Raw genomic sequence first — 24,538 nt, 5'->3', positions numbered from 1 at the left:
TACCCAAGTCCTGTTACTATGGGAACGGGAGACTCCTGCTGGCGCGTGCTGAAATCAGTGTAAAGCTTATAATAAGAATAATAAGAATGAGAATAACATCATCTGGACTGCATCTGTGTTCTGTATATAATAATAATAACAATACTACTACTACTTCTACTACTAATAATAATTATGATTATTGTTGTTGTTATTACATAATTATAATAATAATAATAATTATTATTATAATGTTGTTATTATATATGTTGATTTTGTTATTATAATGTTGTTATCAGATAATAATGCACACAGTGCACTTTCATAGACTAAGCTACTGGAGTTATCCTGCACAATACTAATTTTTAACAGTCTCTTCTGCACTATATTCACATTTTTAATAGTCGTGTATCACAGCTGTTACCCTGCACTATATTCACTTTTAACAGTTTTCTTCATCTCCTTGTATTTTTATATCTGGTATATTTTTTTGGACTTTGTACTTTGCACTACTAACTTTTTTACTGCCTTTTTACTAACATGTTTTGCACTATGGAACTGTGATGCTGGAAACTGGAATTTCCCTTGGGATCAATAAAGTTACTATCTATCTATCTATCTATCTATCTATCTATCTATCTATCTATCTATCTATCTATCTATCTATCTACCTATCTATCTATCTATCTATCTATCTATCTATCTATCTATCTATCTATCTATCTATCTATCTATCTATCTATCTATCTATCTATCTATCTATCTTATTGTTATACAGATCACAGAGGCAGTTATATACAAGTCACAAATGTAGTCCAGTTTACGAAAAATTATTAATATTAATAATAATAATAATAATAACAATAATATTAATGATAATCTGGACTGTATCTTTGATCTGTATATAACAATAACAATAACAATAACAATAACAACAACAATAATAATAACAATAATAATAATCTGGACTGCATCTGTGATATGTATATAACAATAACAATGACAGTAATAATAATACTTATTATTATTATTGAATGTCTTTAACTTATTAAATGTTGGAGCTTTTGAAATGTCTATATATGGCAGTAACAGTTGAAGTTGAAGATATTAAAAGCAGCTAAAATGAAAGTCCTGAGAAGAGCTAAGTGTCAGGCAAAGTGCAAGTGCTGAAAGGAATTGAAGAGTTGTCGTTGAAGCTGTAGTGCAAGAACTGAAATGTCAGCTGAATGTTGAGTGATAAAAGACGCAGGGTGTGTCAGTCAAGTGGTAAGTCCTTAAAGTCATTCAGTTCAAGTCTCAGTTCAGAGTAGAAACTGAAAGATGATGTCAGTTGAAGTGTTGACTTGTAAGCCACTGTAAACAATTGTTGTATCTCTTGAAGTGTAACTGTTATAGGAGTTTGAATTATGACCAATTGACCATTCAACCAATTAATTTCAATGGGAACCAAATGGAAAGTTTTAAAAGCTATAAAAGATACCAACATTTTGAATGGAAGCATACATCACCTTAAGAAGCTGAACATTTTGAAGTTTAAATTGTGTTTCTTATTGTTGCAGTGTATCAAAAAATGTCCAGGAGACAAAAAAATTAAGATATACGGTAAATAGGAGATGGTGTGATTCCCTTGAGTGATAATAGTAAGTTTCATAAAAATGTAGACAAAGAAAACATCTAACTGCAAGTTTAGGTTTTTAAATTGGTATCTATTGTTTTTGTGCAGGGTCTTTTGTACGTGATTTAAGTGGATACATCAATCATGAATGAGATTTGCTTTTTTAAAGATAAGATCTTACCCTTTACCTAATTATGAGCTGTTGCAGAATATAAACTATGGCTTGCCTCCTTCAATCAACACACATAAACTAGTAATCTATTCAGTATTATATTATGAATGAAAGTGACTGCAGGAATATTCTCATCACAGAATATGTTGGAATACATTAGGTTAAAATGATTTATATGCAAGTATAAAGTTCCCTATCGTGAAAAGTTACAGGCTAAAACAGGCCCTCTAATGTGAAAGAAAAACAGTTGGGATTCATGCCAGCTGAACACTGGGAGGCTCAGTGCATTGCTGAGTGCTGGACAAATGCTCCAGGGCAACCACTGAATAGACAACATGTTTTCTCTTTTTGACAGCGTGGTGTGAGTGACTATACACAACTCTTTAATCATTATTATACTCTCTACTGTACATTATGTGAGTCTCTGATGCAAGACATGACATTTTAGACACCACTTGTAGCTCGCTGAGAAGTTAAATCAACCCTGCGTCGAAACCTTTCATACTGCATGTTTCAGCTCTCTGTTGGTGGCCCAGGCTGCTTTTATTGTCTCAGTTGGTAACTACTGTATCTGTCACTCACTGGAGAAGAATTGAACACCATGACTACTGCAGTAAACAAGCTTTAAGTAGCTCTGTATGTAGCCTTACACACATACACACAGTACAGAGAAATGTAGACAGTAAATAGGGAAACACTGCTGAATTGTGCCACAACTTGTGTTTTTTCTACATGAAAGGTAAGCAACACGGTAAATAACTTTCCTCGGTGTTAAGGTGTTATACTGGTTGTTATTTGAAATACATACAAATTGTGATATTTTTAAGGCTTGCAATAATTGTGTCTACTTTCTACTACTGACTTCACCAAACCGGTGGTTATTTTTTACAGCATTTGTTGCACCAGACAGCAAAAGATTCAGAGCAGCTGGTGGTGCCAAGAGCAGAGCACAGCCAGGAACCAAAAGACCAAATGTTTATCAAAAATGCCAACCTGCGCAACCCCCGTCGCCACCATGAATTCTTTCTGCGTAGTCGACCCTACAGGGGGGAACCGCCGGCAGTGGCAGGTAAAGGTTTGCTGCTCCTCTGTGCCAGCATCAGACATGAGAGTTATGTTCTGAGATTCTCAAATTGAATGGACCCTAATTATTTTGTTGCTCAAATATATTGTGGTTCAAGACAGGATAAGTGCTCTTCATGGTGTTTTGCAAATAAATGTGGCCTCAATGACAAGAAATAAAAGACAACTGGAACAATGAAAGGTTTGAGTAAATAGATTATAAGTAGATATACAGTAGTATGTAGGTTCCCATTATAAATATCCAAATTTATCACTATTTATGTAGTTTTGCTTCAATCTCAGAGCAATTCTCTGAAGACATATAGACAAAAATAAAACATTGTATTATTATCATTAAGTCTGTCAATCGATTAAAATATTTAAAAGCAATTAATCGCATGATTGTCCATAGTTAATCGCAATTAATCAAAATTTAATCACAAATTAATCACATTTTTTTATCAGTTCAAAATGTACCTTAAAGGGAGATTTGTCAATTATCAACACAAAACAATGACAAATATTGTCCAGAAACCCACACAGGTACTGCATTTAACATAAAGAAATATGCTCAGATCATAACAATGGCAAACTGCAGCCCAACAGACAACAACAGCTGTCAGTGTGTCAGTATGCTGACTTGACTATGACCTGCCCCAGACTGCATGTTATTATCATAAAGTTGGCATGTCTGTAAAGGGGAGACTCGTGGGTACCCATAGAACCCATTTTCATTCACATATCCCGAGGTCAGAGGTTAAGGGGCCCCTTTCAAAATGGCCATGACAGTTTTTCCTTGCCAATATTTAGCATAAATTTAGTTTATTTAGCCTCCTTCAGAACTAGTAAGCTAGTATAAGGTTTTCTAGTTTCATATGATACCAGTATCTTCACTCTAAATTTAAAACTGAGCCCGCTACAACCTAAAAACCAGAAGTTGCATTAAAGGGACTATTTGTAACTTTGTACGCGCATAAATGTAGCGGGTCGTCCCACATGCGCGCTCACATATGCGCGTTCGCGTGTGGCCGCTGCCTCTCCAACTCTGCCTGCCTGCCTTCGCTCAGAGAGCGCGCGCGTTCTCAGCTCGCTCCACCTCTAGACGTGAACGCGTGCTCACTCCTCACTGCAGAAGAGTTAGTTTAGCTCTGAGAATATCTAGTGAATGCACAGTGGACGTTTGTTCAGAAAAAAAATGCTGCAGCTCCTCCAGACCAACAGAGGTTTCCCGTGTCTTGTGAAGTGACGGAGCTCCTTAGATAGTAACGTTACCCTCTCGTTACCGACCGGGTGCCAGTGTCTCCTCTGCTCTCTCCGGCTGCGGGAGGAGAGAGCAGGGAGACACGCTGCAGAGCGCCGCTGCTTCAGCCTGCACTTAGGCAGGAAAAGCCAACACTAGGATCAGATCTAAATCATGTTCATGGAGAGACCTTCGTCAGATCAGCTACCATTACTGCCAAGCAGCTGAAATATAGAGTGATATTGTGGTTTTAGCTGACTTGTGTCGCCTCACTGTTTTGAGTGATGCTCGTTCAGGTATATTGAGAGTGAGCAAGCGCGAGCCCGACGCTGACTTTCGTTGATTTCACGGCCACAGGTGTCGCTGTTAAGAAGCATTTCTGAAAGTTACAAATAGTCCCTTTAATGTGTTAAAGAAATTAGTGGCGTTAAAACGAATTTGCGTTAACACGTTATTATTGCGTTAATTTTGACAGCCCTAATTATCATCACAGATATCGGTTCAGTGTGGATGATAGAGCATCATTGTCATTGCAGTTATTTTTACAGCATTCAAATTAAATGAGCCTAAAGGAGCCACGACTGACATCACCATATTTAACGAGGATAGTCTATTGGCCTGAGGGATTTTTCCAGCTCACACACTAAAATAAAAATACTTGATTGTTAAGTGATGTTAATCCAGCTGTGATGTGTTAAAGGGAATTACTCCAAAGTAGTTTGTTAAAAAGAAAGGAATTTGAAAACAAGAACTAAATTTAACTTCTAAAAGTGCCTCATTATTTCCTGTAGTCAGGCACTTTTAAAGCACACTTTTAACCCTCTCTGGTAATCCCCAGGATTTCTCCTCTACCCGGACACTCCCGCCAAGATGGAGACCACATCACGAGAAGCTTTCTGCTTTAGACCCGACTCACAGCAAGACAGAGACAAAGGTCTGCAGTCTACACTCATTTTATCTGTTTTAAGATAAGCCGTGAGTTGTGTACGTGTGGATATAATGAGAGTTTCAGAGCTGTAAATAGGCATGCCAGGTAGAGTGTTGTGTTCAGTGGATATATTATGTGTGTGTTTTGGAGAAGGTTTTGGCTGTGTGTATGAGGGCAAAGATTAGGAAAGTGAGATTTTGAGTTCTTTCATTTAAACACCGCCATTATAATGAAACAATAATAATACAATAATGAATACCTCCAATATAAAAGAAAAACATCCATATAAGGTTAAAAGAAGGAAAACAAATTTAGATTTTACGGATCTAAATACATTTTTATTAACTGCTAAACATTGCCAGCAAAGTCCTGGCTGATTTAATGAGGGTGTAGCCTTCATTCTGAATGTAAATGTAAATCTGAGTCTAAAATTGATATTAAGATGTGACATTATAGCAGGGGTGTCACGTTAATTTTAGTTCATGGGCCATGTACAGCAAAATTTGATCTCAAGTGGGCCGGACCAGTAAAACCATTGCATAGTAACCTATAAATAACACCTCCAAATTCCCTCTTCCTGTTAGTGTAAAGAATTACAAGTACATTCTGAAAACAATGAACGAATAATCCATTTACAAAAGAGATGATGAACCACCTGAGATGTCTCGCTGATATCTCAGCTACAACTAAAAACTGACTGCTGTCTCAGTTTTCCTGCCATGCTCTTGTATTTTCCGACATAATGAGTCTGATAGTGGTGCCAACGAAAAATTGGAATTAATGACTTCTCTGCAATTTTTACACTGTGCAAAGTCAACCAGTGGGCCGGATTGGACCCTTTGGCGGCCTGTATGTTTGACACCCCTGCATTATAGGGTCATAAAATGGTATGGCAATTTAATATTCAAAAACTGAATCGAAATGAAGGAAGACTAGTATATGGTGCCACTGAATGACGCTGGGAGAAGATGGTTCTCTCCAGGCTTAATTTACTTATAATAACATATTTAGGACAGCAGATACCATATTATAAGAACACACTTTTAGCCTGAATTATAAGCCTTTGATTAAGAAAGTAGAAGAGTTAAAAAGTTAAAAGGGGTTTTACCAATGCCAGATGTTGCCTCCATAGACAGAAAGATGGGATATTTCATTACTGTGTATGAAATGAAACCCTCACCAACGTTATGATTACCCTTCAGGAGACCACATCACCTCAAACACACAGCAGGAGTTCCAACGTTCTCATCCCACATCCTCGAGACAAACAGGAAGAGGAAGCTGTAAACCAGGGGAGGACGAGCAGGAGGGCAACCGTGTTCAAACAGCAGTGACAAATGAACAAGATACGACTGAGATGCAGTCTCAGTATCAGAAGGATTTCCCTCCTCCGTCCTCCTGCCGCAGGAGGCGAACACCTGCCTTCCCACAGCCGGACAACATCGGCATCAACCCTGCCTTCAGGTGAGTTTGTCAACATCCCAGCCAACCGCAGCTGAATGTAGAGAGCAGCTCATCAGTGTCTGTTTGTTTGTGGTTCACAGGATCGACTTTAGCACAGTGCAAAGAGAGAATTACCCTGGCTGGCCCGTCATGGATCCCAGATCTGCTGGGAGGCTGAGAGTGGCCTCGTCCAGACAACCAAACATGAATAAATAAATGTCAAACAACGTCATTATAATGCTCAGTTTTTTCCAACTGCAGCAAATGTCTAATTCCATCGAATGGCTATCGATCCTGTCTTGTTATAATCATAGTGCACAGTAATAAACATGATTTTCTAAACCAGTGATAAATATGCCAGTTTTGTGAGTGTCTTTGCATCAATTCCACAGTCTTATCTTATAAATAACATTATAACGCATCACTTTTAATCTTACTCATCAGTTTAGAAATTAGGGATGCACCGATACAGAATCAGATTTCGGGCTGATACTGACTCAGATAGCTGAATTGCAATGCACTCAATTCTAATCAGATTCTTAAATTGCTTTTGTCCATTAGTGTTACTAAGGACAAACTCTCTTCTCAGACTTAGCTTCCTCTCAGGCAACAAGTGATGAATTTCCCAGCAGCAAGTCAAGCTGATGAGCTAATGGACTGATGATGTGTCCGGTGCATGGAGTCACTGGATAAGAATGAATGAACTAATGCTAACACCAGACATTCAATATCTCATATTGATGACTTCAGACCGACTTGCGGTCAGCTTGAGAGAAAAACACTCCACCCAGTGACTCATAACTGAAACATGATCTGCTTCAATGTGCAGGAGCAGGGGTCAAACATCTGAGCTGAGACTCAAAGATATGCTTGTCTGGGCATGATTTCATGCATTTTTGTAATATTTTGCTTGCAAACACAGCATGAAAGTTCAATCACAAATTTGTGCTTTTGAAATGTCTGAAAAAAACAGAAAAAGCCGCCCCATTGGCTAGTTTTAATGGGAACTAACGGAGTTGCGTTTAGAATTCAAATTGGTGACGTTTACCTTTGGTTGAAGCTATATTTCTTGCATTACAGTTACACAGCAAACTTGCTAGTAGCAAAGTTATATATAGAATAGAAAAAAAATATGTATTTAATGGCTTCTTTCACAGAGCAAAATGCTACTGAAATTAACAATAGAAGAAATCTTAGCAATTATTAGACTAGGAACAAGGAGAGTTACGCAATTTTTTAAAGAATTATTTTTTGTTTATTTGTTTTTTTCCCTAAAGTCATTGTTGCACAAACCCTCATCGGTGGTGTTTAACCAAGTAAGATGCTCCAAAAACCTTCATCTGTAAAAACATGCACGTCATAGAGAGGCTACACCGTAGGAAATCTTACACAGTTTCAACACTGTAATACACATACCTCAGATTTCAAAACAGACACTGAATCGTCATACTTATGAAAAGAAAAAAAATGTGTAACAGATTCAATCTGATTTACAGGCACTTAGATGTAGAATAAAAACAATGGCATTTTGTCAATTAAGTTGCAGATCCTGCCTTTCAAGCTTGAGTTATTTACTTAAGCTGGACAACATCTCTATTGTAAAAACAACATTGCAAAGGTAAAGGACATCATTGTGAAGGTAAATAAACAGGCTTTTCCAACGATGTCAAATACAATGCCAATTTAGCATTGTAACAACAGAGAAATAATTCACCAAAACACACGTTTCCCAACTTCTTTTTCCCAGTTTAAGGTTCTTTTTTTGGGGGCATTTTTTCGTTTTTATTGACAGGACAGTGGATAGAGTCTTGGAAAGGGGGGAGAGAGAGAGTGGATGCGGAAAGGGCCACAGGCCGGATTCGAACCCGGGCCGCCCCAGTTTAAGGTTCTTCATCATCTCCTGTCCCGGTGCCTGCTCCTGTCTCCGTATCTGCGGTCCTCCCTCTCTCTGCCTCCTCTGTCCCGGTCATCTCTCCGGCCTCTGCTGCCCCACTCGGCCTCTCTGTGTCGGTCTCGGTCCTCTCTGTCTCTCGTCCCTTGTCTTTCCCACTCCCTCCCTCCTCCACCACCACCACTGCCTCCCCAGTCCTGCACCGGACCGACCCCGAGGTTGATGGGTTTACGGAAAGGCCTGTCCCTGCCGCCGAACCGCAGCTGCCCAGACTCTTTCTTCCCTCCCTGTCCTCCGCCGAGCCGCCGGGGGACCCATCCATTCAGGGTCCTCTCTTGTTCAAAGTCCACAACCACTTCGTGCTGGTCCACCACCAGCTTGTTGGCGTCCCGGCGGGCCCGGACCACAGACCGCTCCTCCTTGTACTCGATGAAGGCGTATCCTTTGGAGAAGCCCGTGACGATGTCCCGGACCAGCCGGAGCCGCTGGATGTCTCCGTACTTGGAGAACACTTGGTGCAGTTTGTCCTCTGTTGTCTGCGGGTTCAGACGGTACACAAACAGGGTGAGCAGCGGGTCTCCGACGACGCCTTTGTTGGGCTTGTAGCGGGCACCCATAGCCCTCCAGACCGCGCGGTCATGGGGCTCCAGGTCCGTGCCGTCGATGCTGCCAGCTTTCAGCGGGTCATACACCTTCGCTATCGGGCTCCACTCAGCCATCGTTACCCAAAATTCAGTTACAGATGTCTCCTTCTGCAACACCGGAGCTTCTTCTGTGAGTTTCCGGGCGGTTGTTTCGCTACATGAATCGATAATTAGCTACAAACCCACATATAGATGCTGTTGAATGTTTACTCCTTCGATAGGAACCCAAACGGGAAGTAGCGTGTAGTCAGGCGTGCATCAACAAAAACATTCCGTAGTGAAACTAGTCTGTCATGTTTTAAAAGGTTCCTACTTACCCTTCACCAAAAAAAATATTCAAGTGTGCTATTAGTATACTTATTTTAAACATACAATAAGAAAGTATACTTTCAGACCAAAAGTGTATTCATGTGTGCTATTAGTATGCTTATTTTAAACTTAAAATAAGAAAGTATACTTTCAGTTTACTTTTTATGTACTTATCAGAGATATACTTAACAAAAGTATAAATAAGTATACTTGGCTCAGTATGAGTACTGACAAGTATACAGAAAAGTCTAAGTATACTTGGCTCATACTGACAAGTATACAGAAAGGTCTAAGTATACTTGGCTCAGTATGAGTACTGACAAGTATACACTAAAGTATAAGTATACTTGGCTCATACTGACAAGTATACAGAAAAGTCAAAGTATACTTGGCTCATACTGACAAGTATACAGAAAGGTCTAAGTATACTTGGCTCATACTGACAAGTCTACAGAAAAGTGTAAGTATACTTGGCTCATACTAACAAGTCTACAGAAAAGTGTAAGTATACTTGGCTTATACTGACAAGTATACAGAAAGGTCTAAGTATACTTCGCTCATACTGACAAGTATAAAGAAAAGTCTAAGTATACTTGGCTTATAGGCCTACTTGTACTTAATGTTTTAATCGAGATGTACTTAAGAATAGTATAATTAAGTATTCTTGCCTTATATTCCTACAGAAAGGTATACTTGGCTTGTAGTTAGGCTACTCTATCAAAAAGTAAGCACATTAAAGTGTGTGAACTTAATTAAGTTTGATATACCTTTTAAATAGGCTAGTCAATGGAGACACGCGGTTTCAAGATACTTGTCCTTGATAATTGTGCGTAAATAAAGACAGATGTACAGTTATTAACAATTTCAGTTTGATTTTTTTTTTCTTCAGATGACAGTAATTACATAACTTATACGTTTTGAGAAGAAATAAGTTACCATTTTGCTGTGATGGTTGTTTCTTACAGTAGTTTATTCTTGGGACCCCAGTCTGTAATCCTTGTAAGTTAAATAAATTGGTAGGATGAGGGTTAAGGACATGTCCATATTGGCTTAAAAGTTAAGCATGGAAATTCATTCTTGTCCTTGAAAAAAAAGACAAAATAATAAACCCAAAAGGTCCACTTACTATATAAACCTGTTTAAATGCCCTCAATGTCTACTGAATAATCCTATCCAATAACTAAATACTTCCAAAACTATTCTATATTTTGTTCAGTACACAAAAGCTCCATAATATGGAATGGCTGAACTCGGTTCATGTAAATTCCAAATTTCATTGCTGTATGTGAACACTTGACACAGGGCACAACACATTACAAAAACATTATTTAATAAAACAGTGAAAAACATCTGTTTTGGCTTCACATTGACTCAATTATTACAAAATAATACAGATGCTGTCACTTCACTGCTATGTACACTTATTTTTGTGGTCTATCACTTTGTTAAAATCTGACATCCATTGTACAGTATCAGACAGCTTTGAAAAGTGAACAAAATCGTTCTCAAAATGTAATTTCAAAAAGTCAGTTCTGTTGAGTAGATGTGTCTTCTCTGCAGTTGTTTTAACAGCATGGATTAGATATTCCGTCTTCTGTCTAATTCTATGGATTAGCCATCCTGCTTTTCAATCCGCTCCCGATTCATCAGTTTCCGATTGCCATTACATGTCCTCCACACTCCATTTATAGGCTGCCTCTTGGCCGGCCTTTTTATCAGCAATTCGCGTGTAGCGTTTCTGTTCAAAACCATTCGACCTATGAGACACACACACACATCAAATTCCACTGTTAAAGCTACTACGGGGAACATTCTTTTTTTTGTTGATTCTGGTGGTCCCTGTGGACAAAAGCGGTAGTGTTGCCAAGTCCCTTTAGAAAACCTCTCATTTTACTGCAGCAGGGTCTGACAGGGCGGCAGTGAAGCCGGATCTAGGTCTATACTCGGTGGGCTAGTCGCCGCCGAAGGCCCCGCTGGAGTCTGAGCTGAAGGGGTATCTGGTGAACCCGCATGATTTCGTCAGATTTTGCGTGGAATCCAACCCGGTGGCACCGACGAGAAGAATTAATAATAATTATATAGAAATAGCCAATCTTCTTGCTGATGGTCACGTTTACTTATGTAGGTCATATACAGGTATCAGTATTAAACTGATACTGTTTCATAACCAGTTAAAAGTCCCTCACAGTATCTTTAATTCTGCAATCACAGCTTCAACTCCTTTGATTTGATGCATCAGAGCAAACCTTCGGTAAAGCTCCCTATCAGGTTCATGATCATTGTGCACATACTTATGCAACCGCATGAGTTTTAAGAGAATTGTATAAACTACAAATGTGCTATAAGTGTTAAAAAGAATTACATACGGTCAAATTCTTACATCACATTACAAACGCATCCCTTTTAGTCCCTCTTTCACAGACTCACACACACACAGTACCTGTCACATCCATCCCAGCGATAACCTGGTAGAAGATTGAAGCGGTTTGGAGGTGGTGGTGGGCCTTTATATCGAGGTTTGTCTGCAAAACAAAAAGAAGATGACATTCAGTTTAATATAAGTGGTAACAACCATTTTGCATCAATAAACTCAGGGAAACAAGGTAAACATGTGTTACCTTGTGTCTTCGGATTGCGGTCCTTTTTCCGTCTGAGCATCGCAGCCATCGGATCTCCCTCCCTTTCCTGCTCTCTCAGCATGCGGTCAAGATCCTCGTCATCACGTTGACGTGCTAGTGGCTTCTGGGCTTCATGCACTGCATCCTCAAGTTTCTGCTGATGCATCTGGCCCTGGGCCAACCTATAAACACACGTTGGGTTTAAATCAGGCATGTCAAACTCAATTTCATCCCTGGCCACATCAGCATTATGGTTGCCCTCAAAGGGCCGGTTGTAACTGTAAGACTATATAAATATATCTACTCTTTATCATATTACATAATTGCCTCTGCATTCGATTATTATTGGTTTTAGTAATAACTACCATCACACAAATATTATCAAGTACTATTTATTACATTGACTTTGTTAAACTTTTTGGTCGCAGTTGAGAGGGGCAGAACTACGGTACAACGATGTGACGGAGTAGCCGTCACTGACGGTGGGCAGCGCACACACATACCCCCAGGCCACAAACACCAACATTTCTCCGCGGTGTGCTGGCTGCAGGCAGCGCACGCATTTCAAGTCTTTATGTTGTCCCAATCACACTCTGTAGCCTTTTTTAATGTGTGAAAATGTTATGCACACTTACCCTTTCCCCCACTGAGCGTATTTCTCATCTTTTGCTGCTTTTTCTCCAGCTTTCCTCTTCTTTTCTTCTCTTTCCGTATCCAAATCCCTTCTTTTACCACTTTTGTCTCGGAACACCGTCTGGGCATTGCGGGATTCATCTAGTAATAGCAGGAAAATAGGTATAAAATGTCATCTGAATGAGGACTGCATCATTGAACTGTACAAGAACTAATCAACTATGACCAAAGACATTTGGAATATGCATGGATCATAGCAAAAACAAAGGAAAAGCATCTTAAAAAAGAAAAGCTGTGCCAACCTTCCAGTGGCTGGTTCCTTCTTTCTCTGCGTCGGTTCTCCTCATGCTCCTTCCTTAAAACATCTACAGAAACCAGACCTGCCGTCCCACCAGACAGCATCCTTGGATCCTGAGAACAAAACAGGAAGAACGGCACGGACCTGATCAATTGGACATTGCGTACACGCAGCAATGTCAGACAAATACGATTTCATATCACTCTTTGAACTTCTCTTTGCTCACCTGTGACTGGCCAGGCCTACGAGGTGGTGACAGATCTTCATCTGAGACCCTTCCACTCCGCGGCCGCCTCCTGGGTGGCGACTGGTCAGAATCAGAGCCTCGTTTTGTTTTTGAGTGCCTCCTTGGAGGAGATTGGTCAGAGTCTGAAGCTTCTCCCTTTAGTGGCTTTTTTCGGGGAGGTGACTGGTTGGAATCTGAATCGTGCCTGTTCGGAGCCCTCTTTGCCAGTGGTGACCGATGAGGATCAGGTGAACGTTTTTTACTTGATGACGATGAGGCGGGCTTTCTTCTGACGGGGGAAGAATCTGACAAATAAATAATAAATTGTTTAGTGAAGTGTTGATATAAGTAAACACTTAAACCAAAAGTACTTTTCTCCTGTGAAAGAAGTTGTTAGGGACTGTGAGGGGATGACAGTAAAAACACTGGCCAGTATATGGATGATTTATGATTTATCACAGTTCACTGTAACTATATAATTTAATTTTCTACACTATGAATCATGATATACAATATTATAAGATAATAAATAAAAGATGTTTCATTTAGACCTTCCAATATCAAGCAATCAAATATGATGGACATCAAATAGACAACTTAATAGAGTGCTTCATGAGTCCTAAAACACGGAAATGAGTTAGCATTTTAGCACTTCCGGTTCCCTCGTTTGGAATTCAATGGTTTTTTTTAATGGGTTTTTAGTTAGATGCCTGAAATAAGGTCTGTGGTTAACACCAGCTTAAGACATTTTAACGCTTTGTTCTACGATATAAAATACGTCAGTTAATATCCTACTCGTGAATTTTGAAGCCTTAATGTGTCTTAAAAAAGCCGATTACTAACAAGTGGCTAAATGAGACTACTAAACGTCATCACACTGACTTGCCCGCCTTTACAGCCTCGTTGTGTATAATCGCGCTCATGCAACTGTGGAGTAGTTCGTTTATAGCCTAACGTTAGCTTTTTACTTCTGGCGATTGCATTTATACTTCAAAAATCCTAAAGGTGGTGTTCATTTGTGAAGATTATCTTGATGAAGAAAACATGTAAGTATCATGAATGTGTGTTTGCCACAGAGCTTATTTTCTGCAATAATCCAAAACCCAATGGAAAAATCCCATTGGCTTTTTGCCGAGGGAACCAGGGCGATGCTAACTTCCTGGTTGGCCTACAAAGATACGTCATCCCTGGAAAACTCTACACAACAGTACAGGTATCTTTCCAATATATTTCCATAAATTAATATGGTAATATACTGTATAGAAATGTTGGAGGGTGTTCTGGTTGTTGTGTTCTCATCACCTTTCTCACCTTTACTTTGTGCCTTCCCCGATTTCCCCGACCGTTGCCTAGAAGGTGACAAGTCTGGAGAGTCATGGCGACCTCTTCGAGGAGGGGATATGTCTTGGGAGTCATGGTGACCTCTTCTGGGAGGGGATATGTCTGGGGAGTCATGACGTTCTCTTCTTTGGGGGGATGTGTCTGGAGAGTCATGGCGACTCCTGCTTGATGCCACAGACTCTGGATGTTGAGACTCTCCTCCTTCCCCTTCTTCTTCGTCTTCATTTTCATCAGCTATTGGGAAAGGAGACTCAAAGTAAATAAGCTTGTGCAGCGTACAGACAAATATTCTCTTTGCTGCGTTCACAAATACCAGTTACCTCCGATCACTTTCCATCTATTGCTGGTTCTGAAAGCTTCCAGCTGTTTCACTTCGTCTGGTCGATCATCAATCATCTCAGCAATCTCAGTAGACAAACACAAGAAATTAAGTTTCAAGAGGAGGGTTCGGCAATATGACAAAACATTTGATAACCATCATAGATTTTGCCATGTCTTCTAGCTATCTCTTTCACACCTCTGCTTGTATTAGATCATTATAGTCAGTGTTGTAAATCAATGATTAGGACTGCCTCAGGCAATATTTGTATGATTTTTGCATCAATGTGATGACATATCTTGATTTTCCAGAATTAAATATCTTTGTGTTTTGGACTGTTGGTCAGACTAAATAAGCAATTTTATTTTAGACTGATTGATTTATGGAGAAAATAATGGTTGTTTTCAGTCTTGATCGCAATTTATATTAACATTTAAAAGTACATATGTCATGATAGGGGTTTCTATTCACATCGCCCACTTCTATCTCAAGATAATGTTACTTGTCTTTTACCAAAGTGATGCATTATTGAAGTGATCTTGAATTTTTCTACATTTAGCCAAACTAACCAAAACACTGCTTTTATTTGAATTTTTTATCACAAACCATATTATAAACCCGTAATTCCCCGAAGAAAATGACAGAAATACATGTTTACACTGAGAGTACACGGCATGTTTCATAAGGTGTACAGCTAAAGTGACATGAAGATGCTAATAACTTCGTGTGAATGAATGGACACAGGCCAAGGCCTATAGAAGAAGGCTGGGTCACTGGTCTTGTGAAGTGGGGTATAACGCATGCGCAGTGTAACTGAAGCTGCGTTTTGATTGGCTCAATTTCGGCGAGTGCAGACCAGATTCTACTGCGCATGTGTGGTACCCCCAGGTTATGACGCGTTGATGACGCGTGTCCCAGCCTCCTTCTACAGGCCTTGACACAGGCTAGCCAACGTTAGCTAACGTTAAACTGCACTTACCACTGGAGCTTCCTCTTCGTCCTCTTCATCCTCGTTTTCCTCTACGGCCATCTGTTTCCAGTCTATGTCATCGTCTACTATCGTAAGTCTTTGATAAGAGAAGTAAAGGTGAGTTAAGTACATAGATGACACTTGTCATTCAATAATAAAGACTTTACGGCAACGCGGTGCTAAGCAACAGCGACCTCAGGTAGCTTCACAGCTAACACAAACACACACTACCTGCCCGACAACAGCTGGATTAAAACGTTCCCGCCGACTCACCCTTTCTCAGGAACCTTACGACGTTTCTTTTTAAGCTTCCCCTTTGACTTCTTGGCGTCTTCGTCAGCGGATAAATAACGTTTTAGATACTCAGCTTTAGAAAGCTCTGATCCTTTACTGCTGCCAGTTGAAGCGGCCATCTTTGCTTGTGTTGTCGGAAACTACGGAGAGCACCGAGGGTCAAGAACGCCAATTCAGAGGAGGGCTCGTTTTTGCATTGCACCTGGTCATGTACAAAACTTAACATCTTTTGGCAGGACTCCTCTGACATTATGACAAGACATACAGGATTTACCTTCCCATTGGATCCTCAAATTTGCTTATTAGGGAATTTCACAGTCATTAAATACACCTTTAAGAAACTTTCAAAAAAAGTTTTTAGAAATAGCTCTATGCATCGCCAGGAAGTGTACAGCAATTACATGGAAGTCTGATTCCCATCTCCTCATATCTAGATGGCTTCTGTAAATACAACACCTTTCTGAAGATTTGGCAACCCTATTTAACCTATATAGACTCCTTACCAACACCTATATCGGATTTGATATAACAAAATTATTAGACTTGATACATTAATAGTCATTGAATAAGTCAGAACACTGCATTATTTATGATTTACTTCTTCATTTGTGTATTTAATTAGTTTTTTCTATATCCTTTTTAATTCAATTGATCGCTAACTAACCTACTCCTTTTGAGTATGGTTCTTTTTCAGTTTGTATATGGGTGGGATAGGGAGGGAATTTGGAGCCATGTTTTTGTTTTGTATGTTTTGTATATTTGGTTAACTAAAAAATTGGAAAATAAAATATAAAAAAAAAGAAAAAAAGAACGCCAATTCAGTAAAGTCGGTCAAATCTACATCCATGGGTCAAATACCATATGAGAGAAGCTCTTCTTCTTCTTCTTTTGGAATTTGCGGCAGACTAGATGCACCAGAGGCGTATTGTTGCCGTCCACAGGTCATTTGTAGATCGGCATCGGTTGGATTAAATCCTCATGTAGAGTCCTGTGCGACTAAGATAGTCGATTACAGCCTTTGTTGTTTCGCTGTTCTCCGTGCTGAGTATTGATTTTAACGAGTGGTCTGTGACGCCAGTTTTAGACAGTTCTGTCTGCATGAGGCTTCTTTCTGCAGGATATCTGGTACAGTCCATCAGAGCATGACTCACAGTCTCTGCCTCTCCTTAGATGCACTTTCCATCTGGGTGCTTACCAACCAGTGCCAGCCCATGATTTAGTTCGCAGTGACCCAGCCTCAACCTGGGTATTGCTGTGCTATCCCTTCTGCCCATCTTTGTAAATAATGTGTAGCCTACCTCAGTTTTGGCTGTATTGAGAAGTAAAACCTGCCTTTGTTTCCTCCCTCCCTTCCTTTTGCCAGTTTAGCTATTCCTTGCTGTATTAAACTCTTACTCCTAACTTTTAATTTTTCATCTTTTCCTCCCTCTTCTTTTTACTTTCTGAATTTATATTCTCTGAACTGTGTGCTGTTTTAAATGCTTTAGCCAGCATGTCTGCCGTAGCTTTGCTGTCAACTGCTTCCTGCGCCTCAAATTGTAGTATTGGCACTTCGGCTGTCCTGTATACCCCTGCCATTCGACGCACCAACGCCCACAACTTCCTAACCTCCGTTTGTGGCCCTAACGTACTGCAAAATTTGCCCCAGCTTTCCCTCTTTGCTTTCTTTATAATCCTCCTGGCCCTTGCCCTGAGTTTTTTATACTCAATTGCATGTCTCTCCAGAGGGCTGTTTCTCAGTCGCCTGTATGCTTTGTCTCGATCACGTACAGCATTATTGCATGCATCATTCCACCATGGAACGATAGGACGTTCTTTTGGACCATGTGCTTTTGGTATGAACTCGCCTGCAGCTACTGTTAGCATTTCACAGAGTGAACTATTCCATCTATCTACATCCTCGCTACTTATGTTTCCAACCTCTGCCTGAGTTTTCTCTTTAAATTCTTCCCACTTTGCCCTTGAGTAATTCAATCTTTTTGTTTTTGGTCTGCTATCCTGTTCCCTTACTAGCGTCCTCCCAAACCTGCTCAATATTGGAACATGATTGCTTCCCAATGTGTACCCGTCCATTATATCCCATTACTCCACTGACGCAAGTTCTGTTGACATGACTGTTAAATCTATGCATGATGTTGCTGCTCTATTAACCTGGAACCATGTTGGTCTACCATCATTTAATACTACAAGTCCATGTCTATCTATAAAATCCTCCATCACAATTCCATTTCTGTCTTGTGTTTTACTCCCCCAAACTGCACTATATGCATTCAAATCCCCAGCCCATATTACAGGTAGCTCGACTTTATCCATTATACTTTCCAGTTTTTCTTCCTCCAGCTGTAATCCAGGGTTGTAGAGGTTAACAACAGATATCTTGCCCTGCGCAGACCATCATTTTACAACCACACACTCCAACTCGGTGTTAATCTCAACTCTGGTAAACTGGTAAAAAAAAGTTTGGAAACTTATGTTTGGTGGATTATTTCTCTGTTGTTACAATGCTAATTGGCATTGGATTTTACATCGTTCGAAAGCCTGTTTATTTACCTTCACAATGATGTCCAACTTGTAAGGATCATGCATTTGTGGGATGAGTAGCACAACTGATTATGTGGGTAGCGCCCAAGAAAAAATTGCCAAAATGCTCTGCCAATAGTAAACAGTGTATACTCCTGTTGTTATTGACTCTTGTTTAGAGTTGTTTGGTGGATTGGATGATTGAACTCTCTATCAGTAACAAGGAACAAACAAGACATATCGACTATTTTACACTTTATTCATTTAATACACCGTCAGGAGCCTCAGTAGCGGTGGAAGATCCATACGCAGCCACAACAGCATGGCACATCCTCCTCATACTGGTCACCAACCTGGTCACACGTTGCTGTGGGATGGCGTTCCATTCCTCAACCAGGATTAGTTGCAGGTCAACCAGCGTGGTTGTGTTGGTCACTCTAACACGTACAGCACGCCCAAGCTGATCCCACAAGTCTTCAATTGGGTTGAGGTCTGGACTCTTGGCAGGCCGTTCAATTCTCTCTACTCCCACATTGTGGAGGTAGTCTGTGATAACCCTGGCTCTGTGGGGGCGAGCATTGTCATCTTGGAGGATGAAGTTAGTTCCCAGATTGTGGAGATATGGGATCGCCACTGGCTGCAGAATCTCATCCCGATATCTCACAGCATTGAGATGGCCTTCAATGATGACAAGCCTTGTTTTGCCAGTGAGGGATATGCCTCCCCACACCATGACACTGCCCCCACCAAAAGCTGTTACTCCATCGGTGCAACAATCAGCATAGCGTTCTCCGCGTCGTCTCCATACTTTGACCCTGCCATCCAACTTTTGCAGACAGAACCTGGACTCATCACTGAACATGACTTTCCCCGACATGTTCAGGTTCCATTGTCTGTGTTGTCGACACCAGCGCAAACAGGCCTGACGGTGAAGGGCAGTCATTGCAGGCTACAATGCCAATTAGCATTGTAACAACAGAAAAATAATCGACCAAATACAAGTTTCCAAACTTTTTTTTCCCAGTTTATATTGCAATCCTCTCTTAAGAAATGTGGCACACCCTCCCCCAGTTCTATTTGCTCTGTCTGCCCTTAAGCATTCATATCCTGGAATTACAAAATCTAATTGTGGTTTAAGCCAAGTCTCCTGTACACATATTAGATCTGGTTTCTCAGTAAATGCTCCCACAAATCTCTTTAATTCCTGACCATTGGCTAGACTCCCAGCATTCCACTGCAGGACATAAAACATAATTAGGAATTTAGCTATCCATTTTATCTTCATCAGTAACTTGGAACTGCTCATCTGATTCATCCTTGTCCTGGCTCCTTGCTGCCTCCCAGCTACTCCTGCTTGGATATACTTATATAATGTTTCAGGGAGAACGTCTTTAATGCCAAAATATTTATCTGCCACTGCAACTAACTACCTTGCGACATCTGACTTATTTTTTGCCACTAACTTAATTCTCCACATTGCCTCAGATACAAAGGCAAGAAATGGCTTCTTTTTAACCAAGATTGAGTCATCCGGTACTGTCAAGTGCATGGGCTGCTACCTCACAGGCCCTGCTGTGTGATTATTCTTGTTACCTCCCTCAATTCTTTTCAGTGCTTCTGCATATGACACCTTATTCTCATTCCTTACCTTCTGTACGAGCTCAGCCTTGACATGATAGGGGTATCCTCGAAATGCCGCCACATGATTTCCCCCTCCATTACACTCTTTAATCTCATGATCTTCCCCGCATTTCCCACATTGCCGCTGTCCGTTACATACTGCTGCTATATGGCCAAATCTCTGGCACTTAAAGCATTTTAACGGTGGTCTTTGATACTCCTTCAAGCGGAAACACATATATCCAAGAATAACTTTCTCTGGGAGCTACTCTCCTTCAAATGTCAGTAACACAGCTGAGCTTTCTCTTCTCTCTCCACTATGGTTCTTTCCCATGCGAGTAGCCTTGATCACTGTCCCTCCCTTCAAATTTGCCTTCAACTCTTCCTCCGAGATCTCTGAAGACACATTGTAAATGACTCCTTTAGCACCACAGGCTCCGGGTATAAAACCCTCTACATTCTTGCCACATAATCTCTTCACCTTACATGCTTTATTTTGCTGATCAGGTGATTTACAGATCACCATTAGCATTCCGTTTGCCAAAGATTTGACATGTCGGACATCTCCAATCTCTCGCTTTATGTCGCTTGATAGCTTGAGTGGATGAGAGAAGCTCAGCTAAGGGCTAATAATGTCACTTTAACAGACAAATTGTTGGCCGTGGGGATGGAATTTGTGTAAATATTATATATAAGAGTTTATAGTAAAAAAAAAATACATTTTGTACAAGATCACAAGGTCTCAAATGAATAGTTTTTGCCTCTTTGGATCGTAACCGTGAGCAGCAAATGTCATGACCAGACCACTCCTTTGAAATTGAACACTTTAGCCTGATTTATGTGATAAAAGGGGCTGTGTCATACTCTTTCCAGTAATTTGATGAGTTCAGTGACTTGAAATCAGTCCCCAAACTTGTGCTTTTCAATCACCTTTTCATAGAGTTGCTTGAAGTGATACTTTGTCTTCACAGTTGAGGTTTTGCCACAATACTGTGTTTCTACTGCAATCAATTAACCTCCCCTGCCTACACACAGGTGATCTCAACTTAACTAGTGAAAATCAATTGGCAACACCAGTGATGATTTAGGTGTGTCTTATTGAAGTTGGTGAATACTTATGCAAACAAGTATTCTGTATTTTATATATGGAATTAATTCAGATCACTTTGTAGAGATCTGTTTTCACTCTGACATTTTAAGGGTCTTTCTCAGTTGATCAGTGTAAAAAACAACAACATTGAATCTACTTTGATTCAAAGTTGTTGAACAAAACCATGTGAAGTGGTGTATACTTTTTACATGCACTGTAGAAAAGCTTAAGAACTCTGTAACCTGTACGCTTACCAGAAAACCTCAAATGCATATGTTGCAATTAGAGCTGTCAAAGTAAATTAGTTTTAACGCCACAAATTTCTTTAACGCATTAACGCAACTTGCGATTTTTAGGTTGTAGCGGGCTCAGTTTTAAAGCTAGAGTGAAGATACTGGTATCATATGAACGTAGAAAAACCTAAGGAATCCATTGGTCAACCATGTCATACTAGCTTAAGAGGTTAAATAACGCTCCAAACTTACGCTAAATTTTGGTGAGGAAAAACTGTCATGGCCATTTTCAAAGGGGTCCCTTGACCTCTGACCTCAAGATATGTGAATGAAAATGGTTTCTAGATAGATAGATAGATAGTAACTTTATTGATCCCAAGGGAAATTCAAAAATGCTATGGGTACCCACAAGTCTCCCCTTTACAGACATGCCTACTTTACGATAATCACATGCAGTTTGGGGCAAGTCTTAGTCAAGACAGCACACATTTATGCTAAATGCAGTACCTGTGAGGGTTTCTGGAAAATATTTGTCATTGTTTTGTGTTGTTAATTGATTTCCAATAATAAATATATACATACATTTGCATAAAGCAAGCATATTTGCCCACTCCCATGTTGAGAAGAGTATTAAATACTTCAAAATTCTTCCTTTAGGGTACATTTTGAACAGATAAAAACATGTGCAAATAATTTGTGATTAATCGAAATTAACTATGGACAATCATGCGATTAATTGCGATTAAATATTTTAATCAATTGACAGCCCTAGTAGAGACATGATCAAGATCAGGGCTTCAAAAACACACAGTTAATGAGAAGCAGCAACATGTGTAGATCTGAAGCTTCCCTGAGCCAGAGGAAATGCAAGGGGACGAAATCAACGTATGCCCACTCCCATGTTGATAAGAGTGTAAATACTTGACAAATCTCACTTTAAGGTACATTTTGAACAGATACAAAATGTGAGATGTGCGATTAATCTCGATTAAATATTTTAATTGATGGACAGCCCTAGTTGTACTTCTAATGATGCTGTCATCATTAACATTAGAAACACTTTTCTCCAACATGATGGAGCTTGTTTGCACGAATCAGCTTTAAAAAGCAGTGGAATCTCCTGTCGGACGTAATTATTTCCTTCGGTGTACCAGTTCTGTCCCACTATTAAGAATACTGAATTCAAAACAAACCAATGTCTCACTTTAAATAGTGTCCCTTTATTGAAAACAAATGCTGCCGCTTCCAAAGTAATATTTACATGACAAGCTACTCAGTGTACACATACGGCTGTCTGTGCCTCTCCAGCAAAAAGCTCTTAACGTTTCTGTTGAGTCATCTTCATTCTTTCTGGTCAAAGAGGGTTATGGAAACATTTTAATGCTATTTCCGTGCTCTTGGGTGGGAAACAAGAGAAAGAGAGACATAGTTGCAAGCTATTGACAACATCTTATCAGCATGTGGATTGTGGTTATTGATGTGGACAGATGCATACAGGCGTGATTACATGTGGGTGTGCCAGCACAAAGCTTGCATGTTTTTTTTAGCTGCGTGTTTGATAGAAGAAGAGCAGCAGACAAACAATCCAGGAGCAGGAGCTCTTCAGGAACATGCTCACGGCTGAACACGGGACCAGATGTTCTGCAGAGGAAGAAAAGTGGGATGCAAACAGTTGAAAAAAATCCTCTCGAATGTGTCTCCAACTCACTTATTCTCACTCCCTCAGATCCACATACACACAGTCAATCCACCTACCTTTCTCCACATTGACGCTGGCAAGGTCCTTAGATATTTTGCACATGTAGGTGGTGTTGTGTGGGAGTTTGTCTGTGAAGTCATCCAGGGTCATCCTGTAGCCGTGAGGCTCCAGCTCCACCACATAGCTTTTGTGTTTGAACTGGCCTTCTGCTACTGAACCAGACACATTAGTGTTAATGACGGACTCTCTGGTCCCATTGGACCAAGAGAACTCATAGCTGTTGATCTTGTTGAGCTTGGGCTCGATCAGACAGTCCACTCTCAGGTCGTTGTCATCTTCAAGGCACACCAATATCCGATCGCACTTTGCTGGGATCAGCAACACTGGAGCAAAACACAGAGGAGAAACGCAGAGGGGATGAGAGCATATATATATATATATATATCTGAAACCTTATTATAAGCCTTTTTTACAGAATATCCAGATACCAGAGAAGAAATATTTAGTATTCTCACCTCCCAGCACTCCAAAAACAAACAGAGAGTTGAGCATGATGGAAAAGCACCCGTCCATCTTTGGAAAAAAAAGAAGAGAAAAGCAAATTAGAAAGAGCGCAAATAAACGTACGTAAACACGCACTTGTTTTGCAGTGACACACCCAATTGAGTTATGATCCATTTAAGTCAGAGCTTCTCAACCAGCAGGCTGCGCTCTCCAGGCGGTTGTGAGGTCATTCTGGGTGAGGTCATGATATTGTAAACTCATATACGGAAACAAAAAACAACAAAAACATACCAAGGGAAACTAATTAAGAAATACAAAATCTGTTGGTACAGCAAACATGACTTTTGGGTCACAACAAGGTTGAGATGCTCGGATCTAAACGGCTGTAAATGTCCTCTAGTTGCCTCCAGAACTTGATCCAAGCCCACCTGTGGCCCAACCCAATGACTGGACATGATTCAGAGTGAAAGATGTTTTCTCCTTCCTGTTTGTTATACTATTCCTCACATTTTTCCAATGCCTTTGTCACAGTTTTGCATTTATCAGTATCCAAAGTCTAATATTACATGATGAATTTTGAATGTTAAGTTATAGACTAATGTTTACACATCTCTGCACGTAAGTATTTTCTGTTATCATGCCCTGGGTACCTCCATGTTCTAGCACATTCCTTGTCTCCCTGATATGACTTTATAGCGCTCATATCTATTCCCCCCGAGCTGTAGCTGAACATCTGTGAGGAATCTTACCTCCTGTCAGGGCTGGATGATGTAGCAGCTCCTGCTTGCGTGCTCTTGTCCGGCTGGGAGAGATAAACAGCTTCAATGTGTAGCACTGCAGAGCATCACACGTCTGAGACGAGGTGGGAGCGATACAGAGAGGAGAAAGAG

General features: G+C 40.2%; 4 protein-coding genes across 7 annotated transcripts; 1 reads left to right on the top strand and 3 right to left on the bottom strand.

Annotated features, from left to right (window-relative positions):
- Nucleotides 1–1,594: 1,594 nt before the first annotated feature.
- LOC141753327 (uncharacterized) lies at nt 1,595–7,496 on the top strand. Of its 3 annotated transcripts, none has more exons than XM_074611879.1 (5): nt 1,595–2,505; nt 2,658–2,841; nt 4,907–5,002; nt 6,199–6,460; nt 6,541–7,495. In XM_074611879.1, the coding sequence occupies exons 2-5, from the start codon at nt 2,739–2,741 to the stop codon at nt 6,653–6,655; spliced, it is 576 nt and encodes a 191-aa protein (XP_074467980.1). In that variant the 5' UTR covers nt 1,595–2,505; nt 2,658–2,738; the 3' UTR covers nt 6,656–7,495. The 3 variants fall into 3 exon arrangements, with proteins under 3 accessions (XP_074467980.1, XP_074467983.1, XP_074467981.1); XM_074611880.1 differs by having other exon boundaries at nt 1,604–2,505; nt 2,658–2,835; nt 6,541–7,492; XM_074611882.1 differs by lacking the exon at nt 2,658–2,841 and having other exon boundaries at nt 1,596–2,505; nt 6,541–7,496.
- A 690-nt stretch (nt 7,497–8,186) lies between these two features.
- snrnp35 (small nuclear ribonucleoprotein 35 (U11/U12)) lies at nt 8,187–9,580 on the bottom strand. The gene has a single exon (XM_074611878.1). It carries the CDS (start codon nt 9,047–9,049, stop codon nt 8,333–8,335), a length of 717 nt encoding a protein of 238 aa, XP_074467979.1. The 5' UTR covers nt 9,050–9,580; the 3' UTR covers nt 8,187–8,332.
- A 1,018-nt stretch (nt 9,581–10,598) lies between these two features.
- bud13 (BUD13 homolog) lies at nt 10,599–16,151 on the bottom strand. 2 transcript variants are annotated; one of them, XM_074611876.1, is made up of 10 exons: nt 15,962–16,151; nt 15,698–15,785; nt 14,720–14,804; nt 14,361–14,633; nt 13,059–13,363; nt 12,837–12,945; nt 12,537–12,675; nt 11,902–12,083; nt 11,724–11,805; nt 10,599–11,040 (listed from the first exon to the last, which is right to left on the bottom strand). In XM_074611876.1, the coding sequence occupies exons 1-10, from the start codon at nt 16,099–16,101 to the stop codon at nt 10,947–10,949; spliced, it is 1,497 nt and encodes a 498-aa protein (XP_074467977.1). In that variant the 5' UTR covers nt 16,102–16,151; the 3' UTR covers nt 10,599–10,946. The 2 variants fall into 2 exon arrangements, with proteins under 2 accessions (XP_074467977.1, XP_074467978.1); XM_074611877.1 differs by having other exon boundaries at nt 14,370–14,633; nt 15,962–16,148.
- Nucleotides 16,152–22,645: 6,494 nt separating this feature from the next.
- On the bottom strand, nt 22,646–24,538 carry LOC141752924 (uncharacterized). Its single transcript, XM_074611195.1, has 4 exons — nt 24,398–24,538; nt 23,660–23,717; nt 23,201–23,527; nt 22,646–23,086 (listed from the first exon to the last, which is right to left on the bottom strand). Exons 2-4 carry the CDS (start codon nt 23,715–23,717, stop codon nt 22,989–22,991), a joined length of 483 nt encoding a protein of 160 aa, XP_074467296.1. The 5' UTR covers nt 24,398–24,538; the 3' UTR covers nt 22,646–22,988.

Source organism: Sebastes fasciatus, chromosome 16 (genome assembly GCF_043250625.1).
Source record: "Sebastes fasciatus isolate fSebFas1 chromosome 16, fSebFas1.pri, whole genome shotgun sequence".
Classification (NCBI taxonomy): Eukaryota; Metazoa; Chordata; class Actinopteri; order Perciformes; family Sebastidae; genus Sebastes; species Sebastes fasciatus.
This window is presented reverse-complemented; position numbering and strand designations above follow the sequence as displayed.

What these genes read in the sequence shown, in the direction of transcription:
- LOC141753327 (XM_074611879.1), top strand. Translation starts at nt 2,739, where the DNA reads ATGTTTATCAAAAATGCCAACCTGCGCAACCCCCGTCGCCACCATGAA. An exon ending in ACAGCAAGACAGAGACAAAG is followed by an intron (nt 5,003 to 6,198) that starts GTCTGCAGTCTA and finishes ATTACCCTTCAG; the next exon opens with GAGACCACATCACCTCAAAC. An exon ending in GGCATCAACCCTGCCTTCAG is followed by an intron (nt 6,461 to 6,540) that starts GTGAGTTTGTCA and finishes TGTGGTTCACAG; the next exon opens with GATCGACTTTAGCACAGTGC.
- snrnp35 (XM_074611878.1), bottom strand. Translation starts at nt 9,049, where the DNA reads ATGGCTGAGTGGAGCCCGATAGCGAAGGTGTATGACCCGCTGAAAGCT.
- bud13 (XM_074611876.1), bottom strand. Translation starts at nt 16,101, where the DNA reads ATGGCCGCTTCAACTGGCAGCAGTAAAGGATCAGAGCTTTCTAAAGCT. An exon ending in ACAAAGTAAAGGTGAGAAAG is followed by an intron (nt 13,364 to 14,360) that starts GTGATGAGAACA and finishes TTTATTTGTCAG; the next exon opens with ATTCTTCCCCCGTCAGAAGA. An exon ending in TACGCTCAGTGGGGGAAAGG is followed by an intron (nt 12,084 to 12,536) that starts GTAAGTGTGCAT and finishes GTGTGTTTATAG; the next exon opens with GTTGGCCCAGGGCCAGATGC.
- LOC141752924 (XM_074611195.1), bottom strand. Translation starts at nt 23,717, where the DNA reads ATGGACGGGTGCTTTTCCATCATGCTCAACTCTCTGTTTGTTTTTGGA. An exon ending in TGTTTTTGGAGTGCTGGGAG is followed by an intron (nt 23,528 to 23,659) that starts GTGAGAATACTA and finishes GTTTTGCTCCAG; the next exon opens with TGTTGCTGATCCCAGCAAAG. An exon ending in CAGCGTCAATGTGGAGAAAG is followed by an intron (nt 23,087 to 23,200) that starts GTAGGTGGATTG and finishes CTTCCTCTGCAG; the next exon opens with AACATCTGGTCCCGTGTTCA.